The sequence below is a fragment of the Aulostomus chinensis genome, chromosome 15 (genome assembly GCF_037954235.1).
Source record: "Aulostomus chinensis isolate RoL2024-O1b breed Wild chromosome 15, RoL_Achi_v1.0, whole genome shotgun sequence".
Taxonomy (NCBI): domain Eukaryota; kingdom Metazoa; phylum Chordata; class Actinopteri; order Syngnathiformes; family Aulostomidae; genus Aulostomus; species Aulostomus chinensis.
The window spans coordinates 5,177,020-5,199,458 of NC_141334.1; the positions used below are offsets into that span (position 1 = coordinate 5,177,020).

Consider the following 22,439-nt stretch of genomic DNA (forward strand, 5'->3'; position numbering starts at 1 on the left):
CAGTGTTTATCATCAGCATTATACAACCTGTGAATACACTCAGCAACACAACACGATGTCCTGAGCACAGGGGCAGCCGACAAGTACCTCGTTGCTGGGCTATAAGACGCCCACCAGCGTGGGCTCCCTCTGTAAAGAGGGGCTTTTAAAATGAGATTACTGATGGATGAGGTTGCTGCCTGCATGACAGTCCTGTAGATTTATGGCAGCGTGGCTTCATGTCCTGTATAGTAATCCATTCCTGAGACACTACATCATTTTTTTTCCGACAGCTGAATTAGGGTTCTGTGTAATCGCTCACCTTAATTTATAGCACAAAGGGTTGCAAAACCAGATTCTGCAGACATTTTATCACAAAGATATTATGTAATCACGTTTGTCTGTTCAGACATGTGACGTGGTGAAGTCAGACGAAGGCTGCGCCGGGCTCTCAGGAATACAAACAACTTCAGCCAGTCAAAAAACCCAGAACTGACTCGTGAGATAATAAATCTTCAATCGCTACTTACAAAATACAGATAATCCCTTTAATGCAGAAGAGATATTTATTATGTATCTTTATGCTTCCAGTTGCAATGGATTTTCTTTCCATCCCATTCTTGCAAACCAAGTACAGGAACCTTGAGGGAATTCCCTCAAATGTGCCACAAATGTCCAATGGGATGAAGAGGATGAACTGAAAAGACAAATGTGAAGGTCTCCTCACATGTATGTGCCGTGTTTGTGTTTAAAAAGGCCTTTATTTTGTAGGTCAAAGGTCAAAGTCACCTCACATGAAGGTTGTTCTTCACGAACACCCATTTACATCCATCCATTTTTGACCTCTTATCCTGTTAAGGGCCGTGGGGGGGCTGGAGTCTATCCCAGCAGCCTTCAGGGGTCACCCTGGACAGGTCACCAGTCCATCTCAGGGCCAACACATTCAGACAGACAACCATTCACACTCACAGTCACACCTACGGTCAATTTAGAGTATCAATCAGCCTCGTCCCCTCTTGATGTCTTTGGACTGTGGGAGGAAGCCGGAGTACCAGGGAGAACATGGAGACTCCACACAGAAAGATCCTGAGCTGGAGCCGGGGCTAGGACCTGGAACCTTCTTGCTGTGAGGCGACAGTGCTGACCACTGCAAAACCAAAATTCTCATTTAAAGTATTTCTCTAAAATGTCAAACTATGTGATCAAACTAAAGAGCCAACAATTCTGAATATCTGACACAGTACCTTTTCAAGTATTTCTTGGTGGATTGGGACTCATTTGAGGGCGGACCACTTATCCATCTCGTCAAGACGACAAGCTGAGGTCACCTATTGTGTCTGTACGTTGGACGCTTCTGGGGGATTCAATTCCAACTGGCAGCTCTGACTCGTAACGTAAAGGTCAACTTTAACATTTGTCATGTTTAATTGGTATTAAAAGCTCAAGGAAGTCTTCTGAATAAGAACAGCATTGAGACGGAGCTCCTGGATGAGAAATGAATTTATTGTTGCAGACAGTTTTTCTAACAATAGCAGTCATACATTAGAAAAATAATCTTCACACACACATATTTGCAATACGGAAATATCTCATATTGAAACATACAAGCACATCAGATGGAAATGGCAGCTGACTGAACTGACGCATTATCTCAAAAAAAGCCTCTTTAAAAAGGAAATTAACAAAAGGTTGTTTTTTTAAGTCCATTTAAATATCGTATCCACTTTAAACTCCTCCCTCTTTCTTCTGTTTGGGTTTCTTCTTCTTCTTCTTCTTGCTCTCAGCCTGCATCTTGCTCTTCTTGGCTGGGTTAGGTTGGGACGACGCTGTACCATCTGCCGGCCGTTTGTTTTTTTTCTTTTTAGCTTGTCCTTTCCCCGCTGCTGCTGCTGCTGCTGCTGGTTTGTCTGAGGACGTCGAGCTGTCGGCTGCCGCAGCTTCCAAAACAGGCTTGTTGCGCTTTTTCCTCTTCTTTGTTTCAGGCAGAAAGCCTTTCTTCTTCTTGGCAACCGGCTGTTCGTCGGCTTCCTTGTCGGGCTTTGTCTTTTCAGTTTTGGGCTTCCTGTGACATTGACCATGAAAACGCGTACACACACAATCAAGAGGATGGTTTCAAACTAACATGTTTCACTTGGGTGCATTCATTAAAATGTATAACATGGAAATAAATGGATGAAAAAAAAGGGGGAAAAAAAAAAGTCTGCAGGTTGATTCAGGGGTCACATTTACATCCTACACCATCGCATTTAACGGTGGCATTTTCGTTTCTTGTTTATTACTGCAAAGATGAATGCTGCTGTCTGACACACAGAACACTCGAGAGACGAGAATATTGGAGGTTATTTAAGGAAGACTGACGAACCAGCGGATGATTCACATTACCGGAGCAACACATCAAGCGTATGTTTCAGTTATAGTTGACGGACATGACGTGGTTGTTATTCTGCGTGTCGGTCAAGCGTCAAATCTATAGATAAGAGTGATTTTCGACCACACCCTAAAGGTTAACCACACCCAAGCAAGGAGGTCAGCAAAAACACTGGTCTAAGGGGGTTTGACAGTGATCAGAGGACAGAATGAACTGCTCTGTTCATTACCGACGGCCTGGTTACTCAGAGTAATCTGATTATTTGTGTAAACGCAAAACAAGAACTCACATGACTCCGAAGTGTTTCATCACAGCCCAGTAGGTGTCCTCCAGTTTGCCGGTCTTCTTGAAGGCGATGACGGTGGTCAGGGAGTGCAGGACCGTCTGCAGGGGCTCCAGGTCCACGGAAAGTTTCTACACAGAGCAGCAGAGATGGGGGACGAGTTTTCAACCAGACCTCATTAACCTCCTCATTCAGCGCTCACACCTGCACGCCGAGCCCACCTACCTGCTGGTGAATGTGCTTGACCAGGAACTGACAGAGCTCCAGGGTTTTCACCACCCTCTCCTTCACCATCTTGTTCTCCGTCGGAACCACCTGCTCCAGACACTGAGAGAAAAGAGACGACGGGGGAGGGGTGCATGATCAGCTGACTGACCTCCGATTTGACAGATATCACCCAACTTGACTGTTCATCAAGATGTCTGTGTAGGTTCTCATTCATCCAGGTCATCGTAGATCGAAGCGAAGTAAAATCTGGTCAACTGGACGTAAGTTTATCTTGAATAAACTTACGTCCAGTTGACCAGATTTTACTTCGCTTCGATTTATTGACTGTTCATCCGTTTGAGGCAGAGAGGACGGACGCAGCTTGTCCTCCACAGAAGAGCGAGCAGACGGGTCGCAAATACAAGAGGTGAGAACAAACTATGATCACACATGCTTGGCTGCTGCCATCTAGTAGCAGTAGTAATTATAACCACAGGAAAATAGGAAGTCACATGAGATCAATAAAGGGCAAAAGTCTGTATATGTAAGTTGAGGGAGCGGTGGACGGACTGACAGAAAGACTAAACGAGCTAAGTGGTCCTCTCGCTGTTTTAATAGCGTTTGAGGGGATATTTGGACGCGGAGGAGACACCTTGTAGCCGCGGCGGGAGCCAGCTGTTGATTTTGTGTCTCCAGCTCTAAGATTTGGCTCCCAGTTCTCTAAAGCTTAAATGAAGTAATTCCCAAACTGCACGCAAAAGTTCTCTTCACTGAAGGAGGAAAGATGTTTCCAAGTGTACTGGCGCATAAAGTTAAAAAGGGATTCACAGGAGGGTTCTAAATTGGGTTTTTGATTATAATTGTTTGATACTAGCGGGTAGCTTATCTTGATAATAATGTGGGGAAAGCACATAAAAGCGCTGAGCTACGAGAGAGACTGTTGATTCTGTTTATACTTAATGAGGTTATCATACTTCCTGCACTTTCTACGTGTACTGCATTTTCTCACACTATTATATTGTGTGACTGAATAAAGATACAGCTACAAAAACTGTGTAGTACGAGAGAGTCCGAACCACACGAAGTCTTCTTACTAGTGGTTTGCAGCCCGCTACTTCTAAAAACAGGGTAAGAGTGAGAGTGAACCGAGAGTCAAGATACAGCTAAATAACCCGCTAAAAGAGGATGTAAACGTCGACTGAGTGAAGTAGAGCGGCACAGTCAGGTGATAATTCTCTCTTATTTATACAGAAACAGTGAATAATTCAGCATTCACACTGCAGCTGCCATGTAACACTCCCTGACGTTAAAGAGAACCGATAATGGTTTCCAGAGTGTCTCATCTGGAAAAATCACTTCTGTGAACAACAAGCACAAGTTGTTCTCAACCTACTTTTTAAGTTAAATTCACTCATTCAAACACTGACGACAGAGGCCGTCAGCACAACGGGGCCCAGGATTCCAACCAGCAACCTTCTGGTTTCTCATATATGTAACGTAACCCGAAACAGTTACAATGTACTTTCACCAAAAGCTTGTAAGTGGCTTCTACAGCTCATCTGAAAACCTCCTTTTTCAATCAATATGTACTGCAAGTACACGAAACTTGAGCTCTGTGCCCTAAAATCCAAATACTACCTTCACAGCTCATCTAATTTCTAGACTCTGAATGATATGAACCCAGAACGGCTGTGTTGACTTACCGCCACCAGCTGACTCGTCACCTTCACACACAGCTCCGTCCATCGAGCGCCGCTCAGCAGCAGCTGAACCTCCCGGCTCTGCATCGCCCGCAACACCAGCACACACGCTTGGCCCTGCACACACAAAAAAACACCAAACTGCTTTGAGAGGCACTTTGGTTTTGAAAAATGCTCCAAAAATACTTGATTATTATTTCTAAGAAGGGAAGGGTGATGAATATGTACCTGTTGGTGTTGTCGGACACCAGATGTGATGTGCTGCACTGTCGTATCCAGCAGGTTAACACACAGAACCTGAAATAACACAAGCTGTGTTTGACTCTGAGTTGGGATGTAACTCCTGCGTCCATCTGAGGGAGCTGTCCGTCTGTACTCACTGGGAATCTGCTGAACAAGTCGGTGAACATCTGAGCGGTCAGAGGGCTCTTCCTCCGGGTCATGAAGGAGCTCAGAGCCTCACGGAAGATGGTGGAGACTCGATCCACATCCACGTTCCCCATGAAGCTTGACTGCGCACGGAGAGAGACACAGAAATCACCTAGTAAGAAACTAGAGCAGTGAAGCTAAATATTTGCATTAAGGAGGGTCGCTTAAAAAAAAAAAGGCGTAAAAAATGAATGCAAATGAACGTTCCAACTCGAAAACAAATGGAGAGAAAATGAAAGAAAAAGAAATCTCGGGCAAAAAGGTTAAAAAAGTTAAAGTTAGCTATTTTATCAGAATATGAGAAATACAGTGATAAAATTGTGTCAAACACTTAATTAGATATGCATCTCTCTCACAAGTAGGCAGCAAAAATAAAAAAAATATAAGCGGAGGAAATGTGTTCAGAGTCAGATTCAACCATCCTGAAAATCTGCGTCAACAACACTTCACATGCTGTCTCATTATGACGGTGATTTCTTGTTCTTACTTTCCTCTGCTTCTTCTGCAGCATCTAATTACCTCTACCTAACACCCGCCGCCAGAAAGTTGAGGTAATAAAAAAAAAAAAAAAAACAGGTGAGAAGAGATGAGACGGCGAACATACGTCACTAGCTGCAGGTCTGTTGGGCGTCTGCTCCTCCTTGCTCTCAGCAGCTGGAGCTCCTCGCAGCACTTTCAGCACATACAGGGAGGCGCTGCAACGAGAGGAGTTTGTCAAAGCCACTCAGTCAGTCAGGTCGGACACGTTCATTCGTGGGTGAGAAAGACCTCTGAGTCAACATGGACGCCTCAAAGTCACGGAAGTTTAATGAAAAATGAGAAAAACTGAAGTTGCTGATGGAGGTGACACAAACGCTCTGAACAGGCCGGTTAATCAGCCTTGAGGCTGTTGATTAACTCGTCTACGATCTGCCAAGTGTGTAATAGCATACGGACCAACACGAGAGACGGGCAAGGACATTCTAGCACAGGCTTCAGATCGAGCAACAGGAACTGCGGAAGAATTGATTATTGACAGAAGTACATCTGCCTCCTGCACAGTAGGTGGCGATATTCACGCTTACAACTAACCAAAACACTGTGCAAAAACAATACTCCATCCAAGAAGCGTATTTAGCTTTTAGGTACTAACATATAATTTTCTTAAGCTCAGGAAAATGTTTTTACCTCCTGTATCACATCTTTGTGACTCTAGACAGCAAAAAGAGAAAGCTACATATATTTAGCTTGAAGCTAATGGCAACTGACGGCTAATAACAGAAAAACTGCCCATAAATGTCAGTTATGAAAGGCTAAAACGCATTGTCAGGTACAAACCACATCTTTTTTGTTTAGCCTTATGCTAAGTTATCCACTAACACTTTGATTTGGGCTAAAAAAACAAAAAACAAATCAGCAGCTGGCACATTCAGCTGAACCAACTCGCTCACATCCACACTTGTTAACAGCAGTGGCCACGGCAAGAGTTTTTTTTTTTTTTCTTTTAAGCTCAAAAAGTGTATAAATGCCAGAGTAGATCAGCCACATTATCAAGGTATGTTTGTTCAATGCTGAAAGTATGAGTACAAGTTAAACGTCCAGTTTTTAGTTGCAATTATATAATAAACCGACTTCTTCTAACCTCATGTAAACACATTGAAAAAGGAAAAAAGGACTCCACAACTCCATGCTTCAGTTTTAGTCAGTGCACTGAAAGCCCTACCTGAAGTAGTAGAGACAGACTGAAGAGTCTGAAAGTTTCTGGCTTTTTGTCATCAGCTTGTTCAGCAGCTCGTGGAGCTCCTCCTGCCTGTCATCGGCAGCCCTGCAGTAAACCTTGGACCGGCACAGCTGGTTCCTAACAAACACAAATCGCACATCAGCTTCATTATCTCGGCACAAACACATTTTTACATCAGTAAACTCAGAGACCCTGAGCTGAGGGGCGGTGACAGATGCTGTAGGAAGCTTTGCTTCATCAGCTTTGCTTGGGTCTGTGTTTGTTTCAGGCTGGTTACAGATGAATCAGGGCATTTTTCACAGTACTGATCAAACTAGGCCGCTTCTGTTTACCTGAAGATGTCTGCAGTTTTGCGGAGGAAGTCCTGCTCCTGCTGGTTGCTGCCGGAGCTCATTCCTCTGTCGATGATTGAGAGCAGAGGCTCCACCAAACTCAACACAAGAGGACTGCCAGCCTGCCGTGCCACAAACACCTCAACCAGGTCCAGGACCTACAACGCATGGAGGCGTTAGATTCTAGAGCCGGTGTAGCGAGACGATAGAGGCGTCATGTTAAGCTATACTAGCTGAAACACATCCTGGACACAGATGCAGCCGGTCTCATCGAACTAAGGGAAGACGACAAAGCACCGGGCTACTTTACGTCCACAGGTTGATCACGAAGTACCTTGATCTTGAAATCTCGGACCAGCATCTTCTCTTTTTGCAGTTTCGACTTCTCATCCTTCTTGGCCTGAGTCTTCTTCTTCTGCTCAGAGAAAAGCGCTGCCAGGCTCTTATCCAGCTCCATCATGGCTTCATCATCCATATCGTCATCACTGCTGGCATCTTCCTCTGTAGCCTGAACGTGCGGCACAACACAGGATGTGGTCTTTAATAAACACATGAACACATCGAAACCCTCGTACAGTGAGACACGCCGAGTGAAAACACGACGAACTTTTAAAAAAGATCAATACTTTCATGAAGGAAAATATTTTTTGTATTATGCATTTTTGGACATTTTAAATATGCAAATGAGGAATTATCTTGATTAACTATGTGGGAATAAGCGTAGAGGTGCAGGGGTGGGCAATCCAGTTGGCTTAAAATTAAAATGCGTGCATGTGTGCCTTCCCCCTGCAAATGATTTCAGCAAGATTGGAAATATATGTTTTGACAGCGATGCTATCACAGCTAGTATTCAGAGACATTACAAAGGGTGATGATGTGGCCAACACAGCCAGAGAGATGAAGTAATACAATAATAATAATAATAATAATAATAATAATAATAATATTAATAGTGACATTGTTGGTCTGAGCGCTGACTGATGAACACTCAAACCCCTGAGACCAGGACGTGTTAGAAGTCTGGACACCCACCAGAGCCTTCTTCTGCTGCAGGACCTTCATCAGCTCCAGTCGAAAACTTTGGTCCACTTCCTCATGCTCCTCCTCCTCCTCCTCCTCCTCTTCTTCTTCCTCATCCTCCTCCTCCATGGCTTCATCATCTTCATCTTCATCAGAGTCGTCGGACATGTCAGACTTGTCATCCTGGCAGAACCATAATGATTTAAAACAGCAGTATCAAGTGTTCCATCCTCAACAGCACAGCCAGCCAGAATGTCCGACGGGTCCAGGTGACATGTTACAAGACACACGACTCATCGATGAAATCATTGATAAAACCAGAGAGGAAGATCAGTCAGGCCCGGGTAGGAGGAGAACTGACCTCCATCTCCTCATCTTGATCCTCGTCCTCCTCCTTCAGTTTCTTGTTGTCGTCGTCAACTACGACCAAGGCGCTGTCCTCCTCCTCCTCTGGGTCCAGGACCTACACACCAAGCAAACCTTCGTTACAATCCGGCCAGCACGGACACACAAACAACCAAGCTGACTGAATTCAATAGCAATACTTGGTTGATGAAGCAGCCCCATGAAAACAATAACACGCATCTTTAAGGAGACTTTTGGAAATAAACAACATGTTGGGGACCTGCTCATAAGTTGCTGTAGTCTAGAACGAGCTGAACACACTTGACATGTTTGCAACTTTGTTTAACAGATGATCATAAAGTTCATTTTTTCAGGTATACATCAAACTGCAAATGCAGCGTTTAGAGGTTGTACTGGGCCACTGCGCAGTACCAGATCTCTGGGTGTTACTTACATCTAAGATGGCGGTGAGAGCGGCTGCAGTAACATGGGGGCAGATGGAGGAGAAGACGGTTTTGCAGACCTGTCGGATGTGTCGGCTCGGCTGAGACAGCAGAGACAACAAGATGTCCACCATCACCTCCACCCACTCCGGCTCCTCCTCCTCCTGCTGTGCGGCTGCACCAGGAAACAGGCACACAAGTTGAGTGAAAGCGGCGTGGATGGATGGATGGTTGTTTTGGCTGCTTGAGGGCAGCAGAACAAACTGAAAACACATCTGATGCACAATATGATCTCATAGTTGTTATTGTAGACACCCCGAGGAGCTAAATTAGCATCAACCACCTGGTCCTGTTCTCCACCAACAATAAAACACCAGGCTTAGCTATGAAATGCTCCTGTGGACACTAAGCTGTAACTACCATTGCTATCAAACTCCTCTCTTCCTGGTTTACGTTTTTGTAATTCTGGTCTACTGCCACTTTGTGGGTCGTATCAATCATTTCCCTCTAATTAGTAACTCCTCATAAAGCAAATAAAATGATTTCACACTTAAAATTTGCAACCTTCATAGCAGTAAATGTTAATCTTATGCATTCTATTTTATTCTAAACGACCTTCATCATATGATGCCTCACCTGGTTTCTTCTTTTTCTTCTTGGCCTTCTTCTCGTGGGCCTTGTCCATGCAGCTCTGCAGGTCCTTCATGATGCCCAGCAGCTCATCTGGAGCCTGAAACACAAACACATGGACAGCAGATTGTATTCAGCTCATTTTTATTCCAGAGCTTGTGGTGCCGCTCCGGAGCAGTAACAGGACAGCGTACCTTGAAGAGATGCATGCCGACCAACAGAAAGAGTTGCTGGAACGCGCCGCTCTCTGCTGTTTGGCCTTTCTTTGTTTTCTTCTTCAGGCTCGCCACCGACTCCAGCATGCTGGAGGAAAACACAGGCTGAGCCAGAACTCTGATTCCACATGAACATCTGAACTCAGTAAACACAGGATCTGAGGGAGACTACAGAAGTGGCTCATCATTGTGTTGAGGGCTATTATGACAGACAAACAATGAGGTCCAAAATAAGATCCAAGTTGTTCCCAGATGAAACTCTGGTAAGAACCGCACACAAGCAATCATCAGCACTGCATAATCCAACTCCACTCTTGGCAGCTTCTTGGGCTGGACCTCCCACCTTTTTGGTACTATGCTGCCCCCTACTGACATGTAGAGATCTGTATCTCCTTGGCTGTGTCCTACCTGTCCCAGGCCTGTCTCTGCTCCGGGCTGAAGGGCTGTCTGCTCTCGACACATTTTGGCTGGCTAAGCAGGATTTGAGCGTACTGGACCAGGTGATAGATCCACATGGTACCATCAGCTGTTACCCCCAGCGCACGCTTTTGTTGGACCACCGTCCCCTTGACTGAATCTTCAGGAAGTGGCCGGTGATGCAGGGTCATCAGGAGTCTGGATGATTAATGGACAGAAACGTATTTGTGATGTGACAGTGGACAAAGATGCAGGTCCATCGAAGCTTAACTTCGGTAAGGAGTCCAAAACCTGCTGCCAGGTCTGATCAAGAATCTGTCAAAGCCTCTTTGACTAACACAATCTTATTGTTGTGAAAATTTTAAACATCCAGCTTGCATTCTCATCAATACTGAAATGTGCATTCTTGCCCGGTAATGGCAGAGAGTAAATGTTTTAGAGGCGTAACAACTGAAAATTGCCCAGAACTTGGAAACAGTGTTTTTAGTGTCAGCTGTCACGTCTTGCCTGCTGATTATAAAAAGATACGAGCTCTCACCCAAAGAAGGAATTGGCCAGTGCTGCCCTGGTTCTCTCATCCAGGGGGACGGACAGCTTCCCTCCGGTCTCCGCGATGCCTGCAGAGGCCTTCTTGGTGCTGAAGAAAGCGTGAAAAAAAACGAACCTGGAAAAGAAACAACAGCAGTTCATCTCATCCGTTCATCAAACAGGGAGATGGTGACGTGACTCAGCTGGAAGCAGGTCTGACCTGGCCACGTCCATGATGAGACTCTCCTGCTTCTTCACCTGGTGGTTGTCAATGATGGAGGAGAGCCGAGCTACAATCCACTTTCTCAGGCGCGACACGGGGCCCTCCTTCCTGAGGAACGAGGTGTCAGCAGTTATAGGCTTTCTAAAGCAGTTTTCTTTGTCAGAGTCACTGGGCCAGCCAGAACCAGAACCGAGACCACCTGCTGAAAAAAAAAAACCACTCACTGTTCACGGACTTCCCGGTTATCCTTCTGCTTGCGAGTGCTGAAGTCCAGCAGCTTGTCCAGCTGCGGCTGCAGGAACATGTTTTTCAGCCAGTCAACATAGTCCTGCAGAGCTGCAGGCCGAAGGTGCTGCACCACCCGCCACACTGGCGGCACCACAGGGAAGCCCTGGTTGGTCAGCGAGGAGAAGGCCACCATCACCACCAGCTGTTTGTCTGCTTCTTCACAGCCCTGCAGGAAGTCTGACACGTAGGTGTCCATCTCTGGAGCCAACTTGAAGCGGTCCGGCCTCTGAGTGAGAAAAATGATGGCGGAGACTCATGTAAGGCGGCAAAGTCTGGGCTTATTCTGTTAGAGGTAAACATGCAACCTCTGACAGAATAAGAGCCACAGTCAGCCAGACGGAGGCACTAACCTGCGCCGACACCACGTGTTCGCCGTAGTGCAGCATCACTTCTCCAGACAGAACCTCTCGCAGCTGATTTAGAGACAGAAACGGAAGACAGCTGCCCAGCAGACGGAAGCTCAGGTAGCTACGCACACACACGCACACAAGATTGTTGACTGGAATGTAAAAAAAGGAATAAGCAACAGAAAATTTGGAGGGCAATTAATAATTAAGTAATGAATCAGTTCAAGGCTCCTAAGCCATGAAGCAAGAGACTGGGTTTCGTCTAGTGAGCGTTAAAGCATCACTAGTGAGTTTAGTCTGCTGGAGCTCTGACAGCTAGTTTAACATAGTAACTGACCAGGATGCATTGTTCAGCACTGCTTTCAGGGCAGCTGTCCTGATAATGTTATGCTGCGTTCAAGACAACTCGAAAGACGGGAAAACACAAGCTCAGGGTTGGGAGAACCCACTGAACGTGTCCTAACTCAGAAAACATAGGTCAGATGCTCTTTTCAGAACTCCTGATTTCTCAGACTGGATGTCGCTTACAACATCAAAGATGGCGGCGTTTATCCTAATAGTTCAAAAACATTCCTTCTTCTTTTTAGTTTTTTTTTCTGAGATTGGTAACCACTTTGCTGGTGTATTAAAAGCCATTCACTAACGTAGAATGTGCTTTCCTCCAAGTTGTCTTGAATGCAGCACAGTGAGCATGTTAGCACACAGCAGCATATTCAACATTTCACATGTCGGGCCTCCACAGGAGCAGTGATTGCGGGTGTGATGAACATTTCAGCCCCCTGTCGGGTCCCCCACTCACTGAGTGGGTCCCGGCTGCTCCTTCAACATGCCCTCGACGATGGCTTTGTTCCAGAAGAGCTGGAAGCTGTCTTCCTTCAGGGAGAGCTTCAGGAGGTCCAGGACCACCGGGGGGAGGGTGCGCTCCTTCTTCACGGAGTGGGCCGCCATCTTCAACACCTCTGTCAACCTGCCAGAGAGCATCACACTCTAACTGGAGAGCTGCTACTGAGAAAACGCACGCTAACATCGGTCTGGGATTCACATTTGACAACAGTCTCATCAAAATTAGAACATTTTAACCCTTGATGATGTCATCTTGCTTGAAATAAGCTCACATTCAACAACGATGCGTTGATATTGGCTCCTGGAGCTTTAAGACTGTGTGAATGATTTCATTCTCTCAGTGCCGCATCAAGAGAAAGCTAAACACTTGGAGGATTTTTCACAATAAACAAAGAACCGGCACATTTCACCAGGAATTATTTTTCAGGCGTATTGATTCTCTGTCAGTATTTGCTTCCAGTTGGCTGGAAACTGGTAAAGCTGCTTCTCTGGATTACGTTGTTTAACTCATCTGGCTCAGACACACTGTTTACTTACTGATGTGGCTCACTCGTTGCCATGGCAACATCCGCCACATGGATATGTTTTTTTTTTTTATAAATGTCCTTTCTGTTAACTGCCTGTATTTTTCTGACGACTCCCATAAAATCGCAGCTTCTGCGTTTCCATAAAATCATAAGAAGTAAGTTGGATTTTTCGCCATTTCCTGATATCCCGTGCAACTTCTGTGGACACATTCTGATAATAGAGATGAAGAAAAAACACAACAACCCATTTAACCTGCCGCGTCCACCATTAGAGCTTTTAATAGATTAATCATAACTGATGCTTGCAGTTCCTTAATATCGACATTATCATGGTTTACTTTGCGAATCCTATCCTCACAGTATACATAGTAACACAGAATGCTACTTGCACACACGTGTGTGTGTGTGTGTGTGTGTGTGTGATGGAGTGTGTGGGGGGTCTCCTTACTTGGGGATGTTGTCCGTGTTGATGATGGTGGAGGAGCCCAGCAGTTTCTTGAGTTTCTGGGGTTTGAGGGTTTGTGGGAAACGCTGCAGAGCCACAAGCAGCAGCTGCAGCTGCTCTGGAGTCCTGAAGGCCGACGCCAGGTCCGTCTGCAGGGCGCCCAGCAAGACCTCCTCGAACACCTCCTCTGGGATCTGCCCGACACGTTTTAGAACTATTGGTGGATGTGTTTTCAATCCAAGTGTCACTCAAAGAAACTCCACTGGTCATCATATTAGCCCACAATATTGGCACACTGAGGTCACAGTTTGGCCTGAGGCTGAGGGTGTGTGTGTGTGTGTGAGAGTGTGTGTTACTGCACCACAGCAGCCATGCTACCTCAGTGAGGATGTCCATCATGGTCTTAGATGGCAGGTCCTTCACATGTTGTCTGTGCTGGTTGAGGCTCTGGAGCAGCTGGACACACCCCAGCACCACTTGAGGCTCCTACAGACACACAATGTGTTACACTGGAGCTCTCTCTCTCTCTCTCTCACACACACACACACACACACACACACACACACACACACACACACACACACACAGCTAAAGCTAACTTCACTTGTTGGTGGCCCTGAAGAACATATTGGATCCTTAAAGAGCAATTTTTGAAGAGACTGAAATCTACAAATTTTCTTAAAAACAACAACAACAAAAAATTACGTGAACTTTCAACATACTGGATATTAGCAACACGTCAATAAACCCTAAAATGTAACTTTTGGGGGGATAAACAGTAAACAGTCCCAGCAGACTTTCACTGAATCAATTACAAACTTTCATCAGAACTATTTTGAAGTGTTTTTGTTCTTCTGTCCCATTAATGAGCAAAAAAATATAAAAATATGTAGATATGGACAATGTGAAAAGAAACTGATAGTCCGTGTGGCCCTGTAGAGAACTTACTGGTGAGCGGACACTGGTATGAAAACCAGTCCCCCAGTCTTAAGCTCTGGACAGAGATCATGATGACTCCTACTTACTTTAGCGAGTCGGCCGGACTGCTGGACGGCGAGGACGCCAAACAAGTTCCCAAACGCAGCATTTCTGACAAGTTTCTGAAAAAAAAAAGAAAAAAAAAGGGGGAGACAAACATTTTTAGAACGTTCAGACGTCCTTCATAAAGGTTCTAGAGGACGGGAAAAAAATATCACTGACCTTCTTGACTGTCTGCAGATTGTGCTTGTCCTTGATTCTGTTGAGGATGCTCTGCAGGGAAACGTCTTCAAAAGAACTCAAGACCTGAAAATCAAAATTACATGTCAGGCTAAATCCAAAACATCCACGAGTTCATGCTCGGCTTCACACATTTTGAAATATTAACTAACTAACTGAATAAATAAATACTGGAACGATCAGCATTCGTGACAGTCAGACGTCTACTACATTTAATAAATGAATTCACAGTAAAAAAAAATTGTAAACTTGCAAATTAAAAATAAAAACATCCGATCATAAATGTGCTCAAATAATGAGGCGAAACACGTGAACAGGTTTGACAAGGATCTCTTCCACGAGGGATTCAATGAATAATTCAGACTGATGTCCGTTAGCGTAGCATCAAGACTCAGTAAGCATTTCCTGATGGATTTGGGCCTCGATCATCAGCTCCTTCAGTAAAATCAAGACGTTTGTATTCATTCATTTGCACTCTTAAACTCCTCTAAACCGACTGATCCCAGGTCTGTGTGTTCACCCACCTGCCCCAGGGCCAGGCTGAATCCAGGTCTGGCGGTCTCTCGTGTGTGAGCCAGTCCATCCACCAGCCTCTTCAGGGTGTATTCCAGCTCATCGGCCTGCAGTGAAAACACCAGGCAGCTTTTAAAACCACACACGTTTACTGAGGTGGACGCGTGCAGCGTCCGGCAGCTCTGTCAGCACAGGTCTGACCACTGACGGTGGACTGGAAATCAGGGGTTCTCAAAGGACTTGAAAAAACAAGAAATCTGACCCAAACACCACTGATCTGACCACAAAATGTATCATTTTTACAAATTATATTATTTTTATAAATATGAGTATTACTAGTTTTTCTTCTTTTTCTAACTAATTTCCGGGTCATTCAAGTTTTGTTTTTGTTTTTTTTACTATTTTTTCCACGAATAGCTTATTCCATTTCTTCAATGAAAACAACATAAATTGCATATTTTTATTTTAATTATAAGGCATAATTATGAGTTGAGGAAAACATTTTAAAAACATTGGCCACGGCATCAAACTGTGTTTACTGAATATGCTTCTTTTTATTATAAGCGAGATATGAACTTACAAAACGTGAAATAGGTTGAAACCTTTGCACTAAATTCCTAGTATTTCCAGCTTCAATACAAGTACATGATTCATAATTCTAATATCTAATTTAAATTTAAAAAAAAAACCAACCTGTAGAATTCGTACATTTGTTGACACAAACCTTTACTACTGATGGACAGTTGACGTTTACCTGCCTGATCCGTCGTCAGCAGTCTATTTTATTTGCATTATTCGTTCACGTTTTACAGCGTTATTTCATCTCGTCTCTCCCACCTTGTCGTTGGTTTTCAGGTACTGGATCAGGTCTTCTATCGCCTTCAGTCGGACCTCCTGGTCCGGTTTGGCCACGTCCCAGAAGAAGTCGAGAAAGACGCGGTTCTGCTGGAGGATCCCGGCCGACCGGACCGGCGCAGCTGCTTTCACCGGGACTTCCACCATCTCTACAGACATCTCTCAGCAACACACCCGCAGTCCATGATGCTGCACGGAGTAAAACGTGCTTCACGGCTGGGCGACTACTTCCGGGTCATGTCTTCCTTTTTTTTTTTCTTCCCCCACCATGAAAACTTTATTGAACAACGTAAGGCAGGACAGAACGTGCAAAAAAAAAAAAAAAGAGCAAATGTATTAAAGCAAATGTAAATGATAATTTTTCTGATATGAACTCTTGTTGTCTCATTGGTAAACTGAGTATCATTTGATGAGGAGCGGTCGAGTCAATTTCTGTTAAAAATAATCACTTCAACTAAATATTCAAATGAACAGTACTCATTATGCTTTTAGACCAGGTAGAGGTCTATAAATACTACAACTATTAGCCCTAACCCAACAAAACCATGTTTGTGTCCACTTGTTCGACAGGCTGACTTCAGATTTCAGGAAATTTTACTCTAAACTGTCTCAAATTGAGAAAGTAAATGTCTAAATGAATGGCTGCACGGTGGTGCAGTGGTCAGCACTGTGGCTTCACAGCAAGAAGGTTCCGGGTTCGAGTCCCGGCTCCAGCACGGGATCTTTCTGTGTGGAGTCTGCATGTTCTTCCTGTTCCTGTGTGGGTTCTCTCTGGTACTCTGGCTTCCTCCCACAGTCCAAAGACATGCAATTTGGGGACGAGGCTGATTGATACTCTAAATTGACCGTAGGTATGAATGTGAGTGTGAATGGTTGTTCGTCTCTCTATGTTGGCCCTGTGATGGACTGGCGACCACTGGCGACCTGTCCAGGGTGAACCCCGCCTCTCGCCCATTGACGCTGGGATAGGCTCCAGCCCCCCCGCGACCCTTAATGTGTAGGAATAAGCGGAAGATGACGATGGATGGATGTCTAAATGAGGGATTTTTGTTTGTTTATTTACCGCAACATGAGGCAAAACCGCAGAGTTGTGATTTAAAGATCCCTTCAAGACGTGTTCAGACGAACAAATACTCAGGTGTTTTACCATGAAAAGAGGTGACGCTTTCCCCTGAAGAGTGCAGACTGAACCCTGATTGGCTCAGAGCTAGCTGTGATGTCACAAGCCCTGCTTGTACGTCCATGTGTCAAACTGATTTGGTGACAAAGTTTCGCACTTCAGCAGCTGAATGCCATGACAACCTTCAAGTACCAAACACAGACACCCATCGATGATTTCAGGTAAAGAAGTCTTTGCTCATTTCTGAGAGGACTGACAGCAGACACCAATCGTTTCATCTTTAATTAAAAACATTCTCTTTATTAAAACTGCATGCAAACTCCATGAATCACCAACCAGATCAGCAAGTGGCAGGAGAGACTGGGGGCTGCAAAAGATCAGTCAGAGCGACACAGAATCACGTTTCAGTTTCTCAGCTGGGCCCCGTTCACTCCACAGGAGCAGCCAGCACAGCGTCCAGGGCGCTCTGAGCGTCACTGATCTGCTGCTGCAGTCTCTGCTTCATGGCCTCATTCTGGGCCTTCTTCAGCATGTCCTGCATGTCCCTGATGGCTGCTCGGTAGCCCGGGGCATTGTGAAACACTCGGATGGCCTTGTCACCACTGCACACCAAGAAGCGTCCATTAATGTCAAACCTAAGGTCAGTGATCTCCTCGCTGTGGACGCCGTTCAGCTCCTCCTCCAGCTGGCCGCTGGCGGCGTTGTACATGGCCACGTTACAGCCGTCGCTGACGGCTACCACTCGGCCATCAGGAGACAAGGCCACTCGGCTGCCTTCAGATGACGCACAGGGAACAGTTTTCAGAAGGTAGGGGTCCTGCTGCTTTTTGTACTCCACATTTGTATTCCACAGCTTCCACGTGCCATCTTTGGAGACGGTGACCATTCTGGGAAACAGCATGAATGTTAAGAGAACATATACAACATTCCCTCCCTCTCAACATCAAATATATCTAAACAATGAAAGCTACCTCTTTTATTCAGAAACTAGAACTCATTACCTGTGAGAGTCGTTGGAAAAAGCAAATGCGTGGACGCCTGCTGAGTGGCCCTTCAGGTCAAAAGCTCGCGCCACCTCTCTGAACTCTCCTCCCTTTCCAAAACAAACCTCCCACACCTTCACGTCAGGAGTGAAGCCGCAGGATGCTACAAACCTGAAAGCAGGGAGGGAAAGAACCTAAGTATCTCTCCGCCACACTCACTTGAAATTCTCCATCTTTGGCAGAAGTCTGACATCAGACAACAAACCCAAAGATCTGTGGGATAAAAGGCTCAGTCACGTGGACAGCCATCGTTCTGTTTGTTAGTGTCTTACATCCAGAGGTGGCATGTGTGTTGGTGTTGAGAGTGATCGCTAGGAGTCAAAACTGACACAAAATGGGTCCCAAACTAGTGAAACTAGAGTTGGATGAGTTGTGGAACATTACATCATCAGGCTACTCCCTTGTTACCCGTCACCTGTAATAAAAACAGTGGGAGGACTGAAGTCTCTCTTCACTCTTGATCCATTTGGTGTGATAACATTTAGAAGTTTATAAGAGCTGCATGACCAAAGAACCCATCCTCATTTACGCTAGAAGGGCGCTACCCAGGGGAGGGACCCGCGTCACTGTTTCAGTTCTGGCAGTAAAACGACAGATGAAAGGTTCCGAGCATCACACGACTGCCGTGTCGTTTCGGTATCTGAATTTGACCTGTGGGGTTTCATTACACTCGTCAGTAAGAGCTGCACCTTTAAATTATTCATCCACATTCAAAGTTAGCACAGGGCTAATCAGCAGTGGCCAGCTCTGCCAGTAGAGAGGAGCAGGTCTCCTCTCTGGGGGACTTTTAAGTCCTATGAAAATGTGATGCACCACAGCTTTAATGTGAGAGAATTAACTTGAAAAAGATAAAAATCAACTGATCATCCCTGATTCCTTCTTGTACGATTACACAAGACAGGGAGAAAAGAAAACACACAGCGATGAAGCTGCTTGGACTCAGCGCTGCAGCTTGAGGGTGCTCAGTACCGACCTGCCGCACGGGGAGATGGCAGCGTAAGAGTTGGTCATCTGGTTGGTGTTGATGGAGGCCAGCACCTCTCCTTTCAGGTCCCAGATAAGGATGCTGGTGTCAGTGGAGGCACTCATGATAAACTTGCCTGTGAGAGGAAAGACAGCCAGTTCATGTTGAGCCTGACTATGATGAACACAAAGGAGTGTCGAACTGCTAAAAGTGCAACCCATTTTTCCTCAGGAGGAACAGGAGGCCAAAATAGAGCTAAAGGAACACTGAATGTTGAATACTGCGCTTAAATCCACCAGGGAACCATAAATAACACCAACTGTGTGTCTGCTGATTATGTCAGTGTGTGATTCTTTGCTAACATTTTCAGAAATATTCTGTTGCTCGTATGGAACGATGAAGCTGCAGTCACCCTGGGAGTCAGTCCTGTTGCTTTTTCCCAAAAATAATATTAGATGGGACAGATATGAGCCACCAATGGCTTGTTTTTTTAATAAAAAGTTAAGTTGTCAACTTTGCAGCAATTCCAAAAAAAACTAAAAACAAACGTGTTTGCCCAATAGACACTTTTTTAAAGAAAATTGCCTCCTGCATTCTTGTGCATTACTGGCTTACACAATGAAACAAACAAAAGGGACACATTCATTCAAGGCTCCCGCGTGTTCCGTACCCGTCTCTGCAATGCCGATGTTGAGGATGCTGGCCTTGTGTCTCTGTGGGAAATCCTCAGGAGCTGCTTTGAAACTTATGGAGCCGTCCTCCTTCTTGGTCATTTTGAAGATTCGAATGGCATCTCCATTAGCCAACCAGGTTATGAAGGCCCTGGTGTTAAAAAAAAACAAAAACGGTGAGAGTCAGTGGGGGAGCTTGTGACGGTGCCGCATCCAAATGTTTGTCCCAGGAAAATAAGAGCATGACACAAATATCTTAGTTCAAGCACAGGAACGGATGAAACCAAACGTGACTAACAGATATTTAATGTCAGGAAGACACGCCACAGAAAATGCAACGCTACCTGGAATCAGGGCTAAAGCGGACAAGTGTAGCATGATCCAGCTCCACGTTCGCCCTCAGACACTTGTGTTCCCGCTCCAGGAAGTCTTTAGTGCTCCAGATCCGGACAGTGCGGTCGTCAGCGCAGGACGCCAAATACTTCCCGTTACTGCTGAAATCAAGGCACGTCACATTCCCACTGTGGCTCTGAGAGATGGTCATATAAACACAGAACAAGAATACACATCAGCTACCCTTCATTTAAAGGGGAACAAGCGTGTCTGTTGTCAGAGCTACTGGTGCCTTTTTCACCGTCTCACTGGAGGTGTTTCAGTTTGATTTTAGATAAAAGTCTTGGTGGATTATTGAGCCCAAGGCTGGAGAGGTTTACCTTGAGCGAGGCTGCCAACAGCGGATGGCTGAAGCTGTGCTGAGAAGCCTTTTCCTTCCGGCTGCGCTGTTTCTCCTGCTTTGGTTTTTTGGACGCAGGACCCTTTGCAACACTGACTTCAGCTGAAAAAGGACACACAACATTGAACCCATCAAATCGACGAATTAAGATCTAGACCCTTTTCTGGGACTTCTGGAAGATCTATGGTATCATAATCAGTCTGACAGCAGCAGGAGATCAGGAAATTACAGACATGAAATGATCATTTTGACAGCGAAATAGCCGTTAAAACAGGAAAAGATATTCAGTATTGATAATAATCAAGTCTCATGATAACAATAATTTCAGTAATGATCAGCCCTAAGCCCCAGGAGTGCTAATCTTATCCCATAACAATAAAAAATTAAATGTACCTTCACCACATTCTCCAGAAGATGGTGCATTTCAAGCATTTCTTTTGGGCTAAAATCAAAATCTCCAAGTCATTTTCTTGCTCCAAGTAAGACAGTGAAATAGACTTCAGAGGTTCATTCACTCTTCTTACAAGAAATCCACCTCTGCTAGACACAGTCCCTCCATTATCGCACTTCTTACACCTCTTTTGTGTTGACTGTTACAGAGCTTTAATATTTCCGTGCATGTGTGCAGTGCCAGTGACTAGACAGGAAGCAGTGAGCCAGTTGATCCCTGAATGCAACCTTTGTCCACGGGTTGAGTGTGACAGGTGTCACAGGCTCCAGCGTTTCTCCAGTTAGCTGCTAACTTTTGTCAGTTTATTTTATCAGTTCGAGAGAAAAAGACCTGCACAGTTTCTCCCTCTGCTCCAATTGGAGACGAAAATAAAATGAACATCGTGCCTCAGGAGCAGGAGCGGGCAGTGTTGGGAGACTCACTGGCTAGCTAATGCTACGTTTGGTTTAGCTAGCGTGGCTCTTACCGGCAAACTCCGTTAAATGTTCTGCTTCCTCCAGAATCTCTTCCTTCCGTTTTCCCACCGCTAGGGCTACAAGAATTACGAGTCCACCCAGCAATAAAGTCAATGCAACCAGAGCGGCGACCTCCATTTCGAACGCTTTCTGCCACGTATTTTTATTTGCACCACTGTAGCCTTTGGATTTTATTGACGGTTGACAGAGCAGCAGCAGCGCCTTATCGCCACCTACAGGACTGGCGGGGGAAAGCAAGGATCAGGGTTCACATCGATTAGATATCCACGTCAAAATGTTACCAGCACATATTTACAGTAAATAAAACATTCGTGACAAGCTACGCGGTTAAATTCATACTAGATATGTATTGAAGTAAATGAATATCAAAAGCTATATTTTTTTTCTCAGGGGTTCTACTTTATTAGTCCTATTATTCTTGCCTTAATTTTTAAATGATCTAAAATGAGTCACCACCTTCCTCTATCTAAAAGGTTTTTCCTTATCCCATTTTTAGGGGAATTGTAAATATATAACTGTATGTGCAGATTAGTGTACAGGTTAATTAGATCATCCATTGTTGTTTTTTATTTACAATCCAGATTATTTATACATGCTGATTCATTTTTTTCCCTTTAATAAACTCATCTGAACTTGCATAATGGCCAATACGGAGTTCAGCTCTCATACCAGTGTGTTCATGTTCTTTGCTGAAGTGTGTATGGACGTGATGGTTTAATAAGAGTTACTAAAACTGACTCAGTTTAAAACCTTGAAACCACCAACAAATAAAATGAGACGGTAGAACTTGGGTTTTTCCATCTACTTGGGCAGTTGCCTTTCAAACTACAGTGTCAATTATGGATGAGTTGATGGGATTTAATCATTTCAAATACTGTCACATGGCTGACAACAGTGAGAACTGAGGTAGCCGCGTACACAGAGGGCTCCTGATTCAGGGCTTATCAACTGCGTTGCATCAGAACATTAAAGACTTTCCCACTCACAGACAATTCAAGGTTTCCACTCATATCCGTGGTTATTACCCACATCAGGATCAGAATTTCACTGATTTTGACCCCGGGTTGGGAAACCTTATCTTCAGTTATGAAATGATGTCCCCTTTT

General features: G+C 44.9%; 2 protein-coding genes across 2 annotated transcripts; both read right to left on the minus strand.

Moving 5' to 3' along the window:
• Positions 1-1,467: 1,467 nt before the first annotated feature.
• mybbp1a (MYB binding protein (P160) 1a) lies at positions 1,468-16,129 on the minus strand. Its single transcript, XM_086225942.1, has 27 exons — positions 15,858-16,129; positions 15,032-15,127; positions 14,490-14,573; positions 14,315-14,389; positions 13,668-13,775; positions 13,293-13,483; positions 12,274-12,441; positions 11,478-11,595; positions 11,064-11,353; positions 10,837-10,947; positions 10,627-10,752; positions 10,080-10,286; positions 9,651-9,759; positions 9,463-9,556; positions 8,838-9,001; positions 8,400-8,501; positions 8,051-8,221; positions 7,353-7,526; positions 7,019-7,176; positions 6,669-6,803; positions 5,571-5,661; positions 4,918-5,049; positions 4,766-4,834; positions 4,541-4,654; positions 2,856-2,957; positions 2,637-2,761; positions 1,468-2,041 (listed from the first exon to the last, which is right to left on the minus strand). Exons 1-27 carry the CDS (start codon positions 16,032-16,034, stop codon positions 1,705-1,707), a joined length of 3,828 nt encoding a protein of 1,275 aa, XP_086082068.1. The 5' UTR covers positions 16,035-16,129; the 3' UTR covers positions 1,468-1,704.
• Positions 16,130-17,272: 1,143 nt separating this feature from the next.
• Positions 17,273-21,527, minus strand: tbl2 (transducin beta like 2). The gene is made up of 7 exons (XM_086225824.1): positions 21,324-21,527; positions 20,387-20,508; positions 20,018-20,202; positions 19,673-19,824; positions 19,012-19,138; positions 17,997-18,149; positions 17,273-17,882 (listed from the first exon to the last, which is right to left on the minus strand). Exons 1-7 carry the CDS (start codon positions 21,448-21,450, stop codon positions 17,423-17,425), a joined length of 1,326 nt encoding a protein of 441 aa, XP_086081950.1. The 5' UTR covers positions 21,451-21,527; the 3' UTR covers positions 17,273-17,422.
• Between the last annotated feature and the right edge of the window lie 912 nt (positions 21,528-22,439).